The 14,280-nt window shown below is 41.0% G+C and overlaps 1 protein-coding gene across 1 annotated transcript; it reads right to left on the bottom strand.

Annotated features, from left to right (window-relative positions):
* Positions 1 to 10,154: 10,154 nt before the first annotated feature.
* On the bottom strand, positions 10,155 to 13,651 carry LOC103516604 (WSCD family member AAEL009094). Its single transcript, XM_008481578.3, has 4 exons — positions 13,454 to 13,651; positions 11,848 to 12,043; positions 11,020 to 11,271; positions 10,155 to 10,558 (listed from the first exon to the last, which is right to left on the bottom strand). The coding sequence occupies exons 1-4, from the start codon at positions 13,649 to 13,651 to the stop codon at positions 10,215 to 10,217; spliced, it is 990 nt and encodes a 329-aa protein (XP_008479800.3). The 3' UTR covers positions 10,155 to 10,214.
* Positions 13,652 to 14,280: the final 629 nt, after the last annotated feature.

The following is a 14,280-nucleotide window of genomic DNA, read 5'->3' as shown; positions in this document are numbered from 1 at the left end:
GGTGACTTATTGGGGTCTAGCCTTGGTTGGGGTTTTTATCCTAGGTTTTTTTTTTTTTTTTTTTTTTTTCCGCTTAGATTACCTATCTATTATTTCGATTACTTGTATTTCTTATTATTCATTCATTAACTGTTTATGTCAGTACCAAATAACAATATTTCTGATAATTTAGGTCCTACAGTGTTACAGTGGAACTGTAACGGTTTTCTGATGCGAAAAAATGAATTTGCTATGCTTATTAAAGATATTAAACCATTAATCCTTTGTATTCAGGAATCTCACCTGCTACCTACTAAAGTCATCAATGATTTTCGGAGCTTTCATATCTATAGAAACGACTACCTGGATGGTGACATCGCTTGTGGAGGAGTTATGCTTATGATTCATAAGTGTGCGTACTCTCAGCGTGTTCCCGTAGTGAGTAATCATCAAGTAATTGCTGCTAGAGTGAAGACGTCCAGACTCAACTTCGAACTAACGGTATGTTCTATTTATATTAACCCTGATCAAGACAGAAGATTGCAAGAAGACCAACTTGCACACATTGTTTCTCAATTACCTAGACCGTACCTATTATGTGGAGACTTTAACGCACATAACCCCATGTGGGGGAGTTTACGTAGAGATCACAATGGCAAACAGGTTGAAAAGTTTCTGTTGGGAAATGATGATACCGTTTTATTGAACAGGAACGAGGTCACGCATGTGAACTTTTCCTATGGGACATTATCATGCATTGATCTGACGCTGTGCAGTCAGTCTATTGTGAGTGAGATAGAATGGTCTGTACATAATGATTTGTGCTTTTCTGATCACTACCCCATACTGATTAAGTTTGCAAATAAGAATATGAACGAAGGTGAACCTAGTGATGATCAGATGGCAGGAAAGATTTGGCTTTTTAAGAGAGCGAATTGGGGTGAATACCAAATGAATATTACTTTTCATGACCAGATGGATGAGATTAGAGATGCTAATGACTGTTTAAATTTGATTAACCAGGATATATTGAAAGCGGCGAAGAAAACCATCCCTCAGCTTGATACAAGGAAATACAAGCGTTACGTACCTTGGTGGTGTGACGAAATACAGGATGCGATCAGGAAGAGAAGGAAAGCGCTACGTGTATACAGGAGGAATCCGATTCAAGCTAACTTCATTGACTTCAAAAGATGTCGGGCATTTGCCAGGAATTTGATTAAGGTAAAACAGGATGAATCTTGGAATAAGTTTGTATCCGAAATTGATAAGCCTCTAACTACTTCTGATATGTGGAATCATTTGAAAAAAGTTAAAAAAGGAAAGAGGACTTATAATCCTATCCCTGCTTTGGAAAACTCAAGCTCAGAAGTCGTGACTGATAGGAAAGTAATTACGGAGATTTTGGCAGATAATTACGTACAAAATTCTACTGACGCTGTGTACTGTCGTGAGTTTATTCAATACAGAAATGGTAAGTTACATTTGCTAGCGTGTCCAACTGAAACTGAAAATGAGCCCTATAATCTACCATTCACCTATCGAGAACTTTTGGCAACATTTAAAGGCTGTAGATCCTCGGCTGCTGGGATTGATGACATCCCTTATCAGATGATAATTCATCTACCTCAAGCCGCCTTGAGGAAATTATTAGATTTATTTAATTTTATTTGGAAGGAAGGGATTTTTCCTGAGATTTGGAAAACCGCATTCATTATACCTATTTTGAAGCCGGAAAAGAACGCGTTACAAGCTGTGAATTACAGACCGATTTCACTTTTATGTTGTACAAATAAGATACTAGAAAAAATGATTAGTAAAAGATTGAAATGGATGATAGAAGAGAAACAGCTCGTGGATGATTATCAAAATGGAAACCGTAGACAACGTTCTACTATGGACAATATAATTTTATTAGAACATGAAGTGGTGAGTGCATTCCAGAATAGTGAATATGTGGTGGCTGTGTTTTTAGATATTTGCAAATTTTATGATAGAATATCAAAGATATCGGTACTCGAGAAATTCATAGAAAAGAACGTGGGTGGACCGATGTATAAGTATGTGGAGAATTTCCTGTCTGGTCCCCAAATCTCGGTAAAACTCCAGAATACCAAATCTGAACATCGTGTTCTTCAGAATGGAATCAGGCAAGGTTCGTCCTTGTCTGGTGATCTAAGTAATGTCGCCACATGTGACATAGGCAAATACATCCCAGGGGATGTAATGCACAGTATGTTTGTGGATGATTTGATTATATTTATGAGACATAAAGATCTAGATAGTATACAGACACAAATACAGAGAACCCTTGATAATATAGTGATATGGTCCAAAAAGAATGGAATGACATTTGCGCCTGAAAAAACGTTTGGTATAACATTTACGAGAAAACGGTTCAATCCTGCCATTAGACTTGAGTTTCAAAATCATGAAGTTAAATTCCAGGATAAAGTAAGGTGGCTCGGCATGCAACTGGACAACAAGTGGAAATGGGAAGCTCATATTGCCCAGGCGAAAACAAGAAGTCTAAAAGCTATGAATATCATGAAAATCTTGGGTAATAAGAGACAGGAGGATCTGATCAGGTGTACCATACAGGTCTACCTCATAGTGTGTGGCCGGCCTAAGTATTAAGGGCCATAATTTATACCACCATTCGCGGACAAGCTAACCCGCCCCCTCAATTTAACTTCACCCAGTCTGAGTGGAGCCGAGAACCCAGCAGTACACAATTCCTAAGATGGTCACCATCCAGGTACTAACCACGCGCAACGTTGCTTAACTTCAGTTAGTCGTGGGAAACTGGTATAATCAACGTGCTATCGCCGCTGGTTGTTCAACGTTTGTTCTTTGATTGACAGGTCAGGAGCATCGTGATCCTCAGGGACGCCTGATTTTCTACACGAACCTCGTCCACAACGAGTACATTCTCAGAGACATCGGAAACTATGTCGACCTCAACGATGACACTAGTGATGATTTGAATCTGAGAGAAGAAATAAAGGCCATTCGTTATGTGTTCGTGCATAATCCGCAGGTTTACGAGTACTACTATTTCCGTCAAATAATTCGGCTTGAGAAGAGACTGCGGCTTATGAGAGAAATGGTAAGTGACCTCCGTACCGAGTGGGTATCACACTAGGTTCCCCCCGGCTCTTTTTAATTCTTTTTCAAGATAATCTTCGGATAGACTTGAGGAATGAAAGATACCCCAAGAACATAAGACTACGTGTTGAAGCAATGGAAGGATACCAGGTGAATATTAAAAGTATTATTAAGAAGTTAGAAACCCTAAAGGATCCGCCATGGCAAATGCCTTGTATCAAAGTTAAAATGTTGACTTCGAGTAAGAAAACTGACCTAACACAACAAGAAATCCAACATCTTTATCTAAAGTTCAAACATGAGAATGAGAGTAAAATATTTTGTTACACGGATGGGACGAAGAGCGATAACCACACTGGAGGTGCTTATCTTTTCAACGGTGAAATCAAAAAGTTTAAATTAAACCCGCTAGCATCAATCTTCACAGCCGAACTGATGGCGATTTATTTGTGTATCTGTGACATTTATGATTACATAAAGAATGAATTTTTGATCCTTAAAGATTTTGTGATTTTTTCAGATTCGAAAAGCTCTCTACAAGCGATGGAAAATATTTTCAAGGATTCTGCCCTGCTGAATAATATTTTGACAAAAATCAGAGATATCGATTCCCTCACCTGTTCTGTCTCCTTTGTTTGGGTTCCGAGTCATTCGGGAATCAAAGAAAACGAGATAGTAGATCTGGCTGCCAAGGATTCAATCAACCTCACTTGTATGATGGATAAGTTTTCTGCCAGTGATTATAAGGTGCATTTTAAATATTTTCAAAAAGAGAAATGGAAAGAAGAATGGTGCCAAGATCAGGCGAAAGGAAAACACCTCAGAGAGATAAAGAAAAGTGTCAATGTATGGAAAACTTCAAATAGACAAAAAAGACAAGAAGAAGTGGTTTTATGCCGAATACGAATTGGGCATACTCTAGCGACACATGGTTTCTTACTTGATAAGAAAGACCCTCCTCCATGTCATTTATGTAATTTTCCTCGGTGTACTGTAAAACACTTGATTCTAAGCTGCCCTGCTCTAACAAGACTTCGGAATAAACATAAGATTGAAACATCCCTAAATAAAGTTCTAAATAAATCAATCAGACTGTTGTAGTTCCTCTTTTACAAATAGCTGCTGCTGTTCTGATCAATCAGACTGTTGTAGTTCCTCTTTTACAAATAGCTGCTGCTGTTCTGATCAATCAGACTGTTGTAGTTCCTCTTTTACAAATAGCTGCTGCTGTTCTGATCAATCAGACTGTTGTAGTTCCTCTTTTACAAATAGCTGCTGCTGTTCTGATCAATCAGACTGTTGTAGTTCCTCTTTTACAAATAGCTGCTGCTGTTCTGATCAATCAGACTGTTGTAGTTCCTCTTTTACAAATAGCTGCTGCTGTTCTGATCAATCAGACTGTTGTAGTTCCTCTTTTACAAATAGCTGCTGCTGTTCTGATCAATCAGACTGTTGTAGTTCCTCTTTTACAAATAGCTGCTGCTGTTCTGATCAATCAGACTGTTGTAGTTCCTCTTTTACAAATAGCTGCTGCTGTTCTGATCAATCAGACTGTTGTAGTTCCTCTTTTACAAATAGCTGCTGCTGTTCTGATCAATCAGACTGTTGTAGTTCCTCTTTTACAAATAGCTGCTGCTGTTCTGATCAATCAGACTGTTGTAGTTCCTCTTTTACAAATAGCTGCTGCTGTTCTGATCAATCAGACTGTTGTAGTTCCTCTTTTACAAATAGCTGCTGCTGTTCTGATCAATCAGACTGTTGTAGTTCCTCTTTTACAAATAGCTGCTGCTGTTCTGATCAATCAGACTGTTGTAGTTCCTCTTTTACAAATAGCTGCTGCTGTTCTGATCAATCAGACTGTTGTAGTTCCTCTTTTACAAATAGCTGCTGCTGTTCTGATCAATCAGACTGTTGTAGTTCCTCTTTTACAAATAGCTGCTGCTGTTCTGATCAATCAGACTGTTGTAGTTCCTCTTTTACAAATAGCTGCTGCTGTTCTGATCAATCAGACTGTTGTAGTTCCTCTTTTACAAATAGCTGCTGCTGTTCTGATCAATCAGACTGTTGTAGTTCCTCTTTTACAAATAGCTGCTGCTGTTCTGATCAATCAGACTGTTGTAGTTCCTCTTTTACAAATAGCTGCTGCTGTTCTGATCAATCAGACTGTTGTAGTTCCTCTTTTACAAATAGCTGCTGCTGTTCTGATCAATCAGACTGTTGTAGTTCCTCTTTTACAAATAGCTGCTGCTGTTCTGATCAATCAGACTGTTGTAGTTCCTCTTTTACAAATAGCTGCTGCTGTTCTGATCAATCAGACTGTTGTAGTTCCTCTTTTACAAATAGCTGCTGCTGTTCTGATCAATCAGACTGTTGTAGTTCCTCTTTTACAAATAGCTGCTGCTGTTCTGATCAATCAGACTGTTGTAGTTCCTCTTTTACAAATAGCTGCTGCTGTTCTGATCAATCAGACTGTTGTAGTTCCTCTTTTACAAATAGCTGCTGCTGTTCTGATCAATCAGACTGTTGTAGTTCCTCTTTTACAAATAGCTGCTGCTGTTCTGATCAATCAGACTGTTGTAGTTCCTCTTTTACAAATAGCTGCTGCTGTTCTGATCAATCAGACTGTTGTAGTTCCTCTTTTACAAATAGCTGCTGCTGTTCTGATCAATCAGACTGTTGTAGTTCCTCTTTTACAAATAGCTGCTGCTGTTCTGATCAATCAGACTGTTGTAGTTCCTCTTTTACAAATAGCTGCTGCTGTTCTGATCAATCAGACTGTTGTAGTTCCTCTTTTACAAATAGCTGCTGCTGTTCTGATCAATCAGACTGTTGTAGTTCCTCTTTTACAAATAGCTGCTGCTGTTCTGATCAATCAGACTGTTGTAGTTCCTCTTTTACAAATAGCTGCTGCTGTTCTGATCAATCAGACTGTTGTAGTTCCTCTTTTACAAATAGCTGCTGCTGTTCTGATCAATCAGACTGTTGTAGTTCCTCTTTTACAAATAGCTGCTGCTGTTCTGATCAATCAGACTGTTGTAGTTCCTCTTTTACAAATAGCTGCTGCTGTTCTGATCAATCAGACTGTTGTAGTTCCTCTTTTACAAATAGCTGCTGCTGTTCTGATCAATCAGACTGTTGTAGTTCCTCTTTTACAAATAGCTGCTGCTGTTCTGATCAATCAGACTGTTGTAGTTCCTCTTTTACAAATAGCTGCTGCTGTTCTGATCAATCAGACTGTTGTAGTTCCTCTTTTACAAATAGCTGCTGCTGTTCTGATCAATCAGACTGTTGTAGTTCCTCTTTTACAAATAGCTGCTGCTGTTCTGATCAATCAGACTGTTGTAGTTCCTCTTTTACAAATAGCTGCTGCTGTTCTGATCAATCAGACTGTTGTAGTTCCTCTTTTACAAATAGCTGCTGCTGTTCTGATCAATCAGACTGTTGTAGTTCCTCTTTTACAAATAGCTGCTGCTGTTCTGATCAATCAGACTGTTGTAGTTCCTCTTTTACAAATAGCTGCTGCTGTTCTGATCAATCAGACTGTTGTAGTTCCTCTTTTACAAATAGCTGCTGCTGTTCTGATCAATCAGACTGTTGTAGTTCCTCTTTTACAAATAGCTGCTGCTGTTCTGATCAATCAGACTGTTGTAGTTCCTCTTTTACAAATAGCTGCTGCTGTTCTGATCAATCAGACTGTTGTAGTTCCTCTTTTACAAATAGCTGCTGCTGTTCTGATCAATCAGACTGTTGTAGTTCCTCTTTTACAAATAGCTGCTGCTGTTCTGATCAATCAGACTGTTGTAGTTCCTCTTTTACAAATAGCTGCTGCTGTTCTGATCAATCAGACTGTTGTAGTTCCTCTTTTACAAATAGCTGCTGCTGTTCTGATCAATCAGACTGTTGTAGTTCCTCTTTTACAAATAGCTGCTGCTGTTCTGATCAATCAGACTGTTGTAGTTCCTCTTTTACAAATAGCTGCTGCTGTTCTGATCAATCAGACTGTTGTAGTTCCTCTTTTACAAATAGCTGCTGCTGTTCTGATCAATCAGACTGTTGTAGTTCCTCTTTTACAAATAGCTGCTGCTGTTCTGATCAATCAGACTGTTGTAGTTCCTCTTTTACAAATAGCTGCTGCTGTTCTGATCAATCAGACTGTTGTAGTTCCTCTTTTACAAATAGCTGCTGCTGTTCTGATCAATCAGACTGTTGTAGTTCCTCTTTTACAAATAGCTGCTGCTGTTCTGATCAATCAGACTGTTGTAGTTCCTCTTTTACAAATAGCTGCTGCTGTTCTGATCAATCAGACTGTTGTAGTTCCTCTTTTACAAATAGCTGCTGCTGTTCTGATCAATCAGACTGTTGTAGTTCCTCTTTTACAAATAGCTGCTGCTGTTCTGATCAATCAGACTGTTGTAGTTCCTCTTTTACAAATAGCTGCTGCTGTTCTGATCAATCAGACTGTTGTAGTTCCTCTTTTACAAATAGCTGCTGCTGTTCTGATCAATCAGACTGTTGTAGTTCCTCTTTTACAAATAGCTGCTGCTGTTCTGATCAATCAGACTGTTGTAGTTCCTCTTTTACAAATAGCTGCTGCTGTTCTGATCAATCAGACTGTTGTAGTTCCTCTTTTACAAATAGCTGCTGCTGTTCTGATCAATCAGACTGTTGTAGTTCCTCTTTTACAAATAGCTGCTGCTGTTCTGATCAATCAGACTGTTGTAGTTCCTCTTTTACAAATAGCTGCTGCTGTTCTGATCAATCAGACTGTTGTAGTTCCTCTTTTACAAATAGCTGCTGCTGTTCTGATCAATCAGACTGTTGTAGTTCCTCTTTTACAAATAGCTGCTGCTGTTCTGATCAATCAGACTGTTGTAGTTCCTCTTTTACAAATAGCTGCTGCTGTTCTGATCAATCAGACTGTTGTAGTTCCTCTTTTACAAATAGCTGCTGCTGTTCTGATCAATCAGACTGTTGTAGTTCCTCTTTTACAAATAGCTGCTGCTGTTCTGATCAATCAGACTGTTGTAGTTCCTCTTTTACAAATAGCTGCTGCTGTTCTGATCAATCAGACTGTTGTAGTTCCTCTTTTACAAATAGCTGCTGCTGTTCTGATCAATCAGACTGTTGTAGTTCCTCTTTTACAAATAGCTGCTGCTGTTCTGATCAATCAGACTGTTGTAGTTCCTCTTTTACAAATAGCTGCTGCTGTTCTGATCAATCAGACTGTTGTAGTTCCTCTTTTACAAATAGCTGCTGCTGTTCTGATCAATCAGACTGTTGTAGTTCCTCTTTTACAAATAGCTGCTGCTGTTCTGATCAATCAGACTGTTGTAGTTCCTCTTTTACAAATAGCTGCTGCTGTTCTGATCAATCAGACTGTTGTAGTTCCTCTTTTACAAATAGCTGCTGCTGTTCTGATCAATCAGACTGTTGTAGTTCCTCTTTTACAAATAGCTGCTGCTGTTCTGATCAATCAGACTGTTGTAGTTCCTCTTTTACAAATAGCTGCTGCTGTTCTGATCAATCAGACTGTTGTAGTTCCTCTTTTACAAATAGCTGCTGCTGTTCTGATCAATCAGACTGTTGTAGTTCCTCTTTTACAAATAGCTGCTGCTGTTCTGATCAATCAGACTGTTGTAGTTCCTCTTTTACAAATAGCTGCTGCTGTTCTGATCAATCAGACTGTTGTAGTTCCTCTTTTACAAATAGCTGCTGCTGTTCTGATCAATCAGACTGTTGTAGTTCCTCTTTTACAAATAGCTGCTGCTGTTCTGATCAATCAGACTGTTGTAGTTCCTCTTTTACAAATAGCTGCTGCTGTTCTGATCAATCAGACTGTTGTAGTTCCTCTTTTACAAATAGCTGCTGCTGTTCTGATCAATCAGACTGTTGTAGTTCCTCTTTTACAAATAGCTGCTGCTGTTCTGATCAATCAGACTGTTGTAGTTCCTCTTTTACAAATAGCTGCTGCTGTTCTGATCAATCAGACTGTTGTAGTTCCTCTTTTACAAATAGCTGCTGCTGTTCTGATCAATCAGACTGTTGTAGTTCCTCTTTTACAAATAGCTGCTGCTGTTCTGATCAATCAGACTGTTGTAGTTCCTCTTTTACAAATAGCTGCTGCTGTTCTGATCAATCAGACTGTTGTAGTTCCTCTTTTACAAATAGCTGCTGCTGTTCTGATCAATCAGACTGTTGTAGTTCCTCTTTTACAAATAGCTGCTGCTGTTCTGATCAATCAGACTGTTGTAGTTCCTCTTTTACAAATAGCTGCTGCTGTTCTGATCAATCAGACTGTTGTAGTTCCTCTTTTACAAATAGCTGCTGCTGTTCTGATCAATCAGACTGTTGTAGTTCCTCTTTTACAAATAGCTGCTGCTGTTCTGATCAATCAGACTGTTGTAGTTCCTCTTTTACAAATAGCTGCTGCTGTTCTGATCAATCAGACTGTTGTAGTTCCTCTTTTACAAATAGCTGCTGCTGTTCTGATCAATCAGACTGTTGTAGTTCCTCTTTTACAAATAGCTGCTGCTGTTCTGATCAATCAGACTGTTGTAGTTCCTCTTTTACAAATAGCTGCTGCTGTTCTGATCAATCAGACTGTTGTAGTTCCTCTTTTACAAATAGCTGCTGCTGTTCTGATCAATCAGACTGTTGTAGTTCCTCTTTTACAAATAGCTGCTGCTGTTCTGATCAATCAGACTGTTGTAGTTCCTCTTTTACAAATAGCTGCTGCTGTTCTGATCAATCAGACTGTTGTAGTTCCTCTTTTACAAATAGCTGCTGCTGTTCTGATCAATCAGACTGTTGTAGTTCCTCTTTTACAAATAGCTGCTGCTGTTCTGATCAATCAGACTGTTGTAGTTCCTCTTTTACAAATAGCTGCTGCTGTTCTGATCAATCAGACTGTTGTAGTTCCTCTTTTACAAATAGCTGCTGCTGTTCTGATCAATCAGACTGTTGTAGTTCCTCTTTTACAAATAGCTGCTGCTGTTCTGATCAATCAGACTGTTGTAGTTCCTCTTTTACAAATAGCTGCTGCTGTTCTGATCAATCAGACTGTTGTAGTTCCTCTTTTACAAATAGCTGCTGCTGTTCTGATCAATCAGACTGTTGTAGTTCCTCTTTTACAAATAGCTGCTGCTGTTCTGATCAATCAGACTGTTGATCTGGGCGAACACATTGTTCCACTCGTACTCTAGCTGCACCTTCATCTCCTTGGTGAACGGCTGCAGTTTGGTTTTCCGCTTGCGTCGCCGGAAGATGCCCTCGCGTCGGCGGACGGCGCAGTTTAAATCCGCCTGCGTTACCGGAAGCTCGATGAAGTGGAGGATCGAGAGGAGCGTGTGAGGGAGGTTCGAGACGAGGTCCTCGTACGTGATGATGTGGATGGGGCCGGGGAAGTTGTGCAGCCAGTCGAGCGTCATTTCCCGCCACGCGGTGAGCTTGTCGTAGAAGAACTGACGCCAATCTGTGGACGAAGAAGAATGGATTTTCAGAGAAATTTCCGTGGCCGAGTGAGTATCACACTAGGCGTCCATACGAGAGGTCATGGTTTGAACCATGCTTTCAACAGTACCTATGTCCCTGAAGTTTATGAGTTCCATGGTTTGAACAGTATGTCTCTTAACAAGAGTCTTAAGTTTAGTAGATACAGCCGGGTTTTCTTTGGTTAAGTTTGATAGTTATTTTGGAGGGATGGAACATTGTTTAATTTCCCCATTTACCACCATGACTTGAGTAGCCAACTTCCACAAGGGCGGCGCTTCGAACTCTTGACGTTCGCGCACCTCCCGGCACGGTTGATAGCGAAGCTATACTACTAATGAAAAAGTATTGCAAACGGTACATTTTTTATTATTAATAATATTACCTATACGTATAATAATTGGTCCCTATAACTTTACCAAGAGGACTGAATCCACAACTTACACTTTCCGTTGGCCCGTGTGTACCGGTCCACCGACGCAAATCCAATATGACCGCCGCTTCTTCGGTTGAACTCGGCTACGATCGAGTCCCCCGGTGATCTTATCAGGAGGACGGCCCTCCCAAATTTGTTGCGGGTGTAGGGGCCCCACTCGTGCGTCTTGACCACACTTACACTCTCATTGGTGATCATTTCCCCGGGGAAGCCGTTCTTGAACAGGCCGTAGTCCATGTATACGCTGCCCGTGTAGACACCTGCCGAGGAGGGAGGAGAGATGCTCAAAGGAAGATTTTTGAAGGCCGAAGGCCGATTCTCTCTAGCACAGGACACGCTCCATTGAAGCACAGGTCCGTCTAGCCAGCCTAATTAGTTTGGAGGGTGTTGTCCATATACAAAAAGACCAAATCCGAGGCTTAGGTGTAGAAGTAAACAGCCCTAAAAGATAGGTTAGGCTTCTACGAATCTAGCTTCGAGGGTAGTGCTCCTGCCTTGTAAGCGCTAGGTCCCAGGTCCGATTTCCGCCTGGGGCGAACTTTATACTACACGGATAAGGTTTCTTATCGGAACAGCTGGCTTCTTCCTATCCTGTCCTCCTTATCTCTTCCATTTTCGGACGATAGGACCTCCGTTCTCATTGCTCCCTCTATCAGAACAACCCTTGAAGGATTTCAGATTTCAACTTCTGGACCTTCTTCTTCAGATATCAACTTCAAGAGTAGAAATCTTCTGACTCATTCTCATTAGGATCAAATGTCCTGGTGGCGTCTGTAATCCTACCTATCTTTCTACCTCTCTCTCTCTCTTACAAAAAAAAAAAAACAGTGCCTCACCTGTTGCCTGTTGCAGAAGATATCTGAGCCAAGTGTTCCCGCTGCCTGGAAACGACACAAGGCCGATAATAGGCCTGCCCTCCGGCCTCTCGATATAGTGCAGCGGCCTGCACCACTGGATGTGATACTTGGGCCGGGCCAAGGCCGACCCGGACATTTCCATAGCGCGGCTCCGGCCCGCAGGATTGTAACCGACCTGAAATGAAATTAGTCGTCAGTGAAAGTCCTACAGAGTTTAACCAACAAAAATGTTCTTATGTATTGGTGGATGCTACCAATTCACAACACCAATAGACTCGTATGACGTATGTATTGGTGGATGCTACCAATTCACAACACCAATAGACTCGTATGACGTATGTATTGGTGGATGCTACCAATTCACAACACCAATAGACTCGTATGACGTATGTATTGGTGGATGCTACCAATTCACAACACCAATAGACTCGTATGACGTATGTATTGGTGGATGCTACCAATTCACAACACCAATAGACTCGTATGCCGTATGTATTGGTGGATGCTACCAATTCACAACACCAATAGACTCGTATGACGTATGTATTGGTGGATGCCACCAATTCACAACACCAATAGACTCGTATGCCGTATGTATTGGTGGATGCTACCAATTCACAACACCAATAGACTCGTATGACGTATGTATTGGTGGATGCTACCAATTCACAACACCAATAGACTCGTATGACGTATGTATTGGTGGATGCTACCAATTCACAACACCAATAGACTCGTATGACGTATGTATTGGTGGATGCTACCAATTCACAACACCAATAGACTCGTATGACGTATGTATTGGTGGATGCTACCAATTCACAACACCAATAGACTCGTATGACGTATGTATTGGTGGATGCTACCAATTCACAACACCAATAGACTCGTATGACGTATGTATTGGTGGATGCTACCAATTCACAACACCAATAGACTCGTATGACGTATGTATTGGTGGATGCTACCAATTCACAACACCAATAGACTCGTATGACGTATGTATTGGTGGATGCTACCAATTCACAACACCAATAGACTCGTATGACGTATGTATTGGTGGATGCTACCAATTCACAACACCAATAGACTCGTATGACGTATGTATTGGTGGATGCTACCAATTCACAACACCAATAGAGAGTATCACACTAGGCGTCCATACGAGAGGTCATGGTTTGAACCATGCTTTCAACAGTACCTATGTCCCTGAAGTTTATGAGTTCCATGGTTTGAACAGTATGTCTCTTAACAAGAGTCTTAAGTTTAGTAGATACAGCCGGGTTTTCTTTGGTTAAGTTTGATAGTTATTTTGGAGGGATGGAACATTGTTTAATTTCCCCATTTACCACCATGACTTGAGTAGCCAACTTCCACAAGGGCGGCGCTTCGAACTCTTGACGTTCGCGCACCTCCCGGCACGGTTGATAGCGAAGCTATACTACTAATGAAAAAGTATTGCAAACGGTACATTTTTTATTATTAATAATATTACCTATACGTATAATAATTGGTCCCTATAACTTTACCAAGAGGACTGAATCCACAACTTACACTTTCCGTTGGCCCGTGTGTACCGGTCCACCGACGCAAATCCAATATGACCGCCGCTTCTTCGGTTGAACTCGGCTACGATCGAGTCCCCCGGTGATCTTATCAGGAGGACGGCCCTCCCAAATTTGTTGCGGGTGTAGGGGCCCCACTCGTGCGTCTTGACCACACTTACACTCTCATTGGTGATCATTTCCCCGGGGAAGCCGTTCTTGAACAGGCCGTAGTCCATGTATACGCTGCCCGTGTAGACACCTGCCGAGGAGGGAGGAGAGATGCTCAAAGGAAGATTTTTGAAGGCCGAAGGCCGATTCTCTCTAGCACAGGACACGCTCCATTGAAGCACAGGTCCGTCTAGCCAGCCTAATTAGTTTGGAGGGTGTTGTCCATATACAAAAAGACCGAATCCGAGGCTTAGGTGTAGAAGTAAACAGCCCTAAAAGATAGGTTAGGCTCCTACGAATCTAGCTTCGAGGGTAGTGCTCCTGCCTTGTAAGCGATAGGTCCCAGGTCCGATTTCCGCCCGGGGGCGAACTTTATACTACACGGATAAGGTTTCTTATCGGAACAGCTGGCTTCTTCCCATCCTGTCTTCCTTATCTCTTCGATTTTCGGACGATAGGACCTCCGTTCTCATTGCTCCCTCTATCAGAACAATCCTTGAAGGATTTCAGATTTCAACTTCAAGAGTAGAAATCTTCTGACTCGTTCTCATTAGGATCAAATGTCCTGGTGACGTCTGTAATCCTACCTATCTTTCTACCTCTCTCTCTTAAAAAAAAAAAAAAAAAAAAAAAAAAAAAAATTTACAGAGGGTGTGCCCCCCCCCCCCTCCCCCAAGTGGGCGGCTAATGGAGTGGT

This window comes from Diaphorina citri, unplaced genomic scaffold (assembly GCF_000475195.1).
Source record: "Diaphorina citri unplaced genomic scaffold, Diaci psyllid genome assembly version 1.1 scaffold1613, whole genome shotgun sequence".
NCBI classification, from domain to species: Eukaryota; Metazoa; Arthropoda; class Insecta; order Hemiptera; family Psyllidae; genus Diaphorina; species Diaphorina citri.
This window is presented reverse-complemented; position numbering and strand designations above follow the sequence as displayed.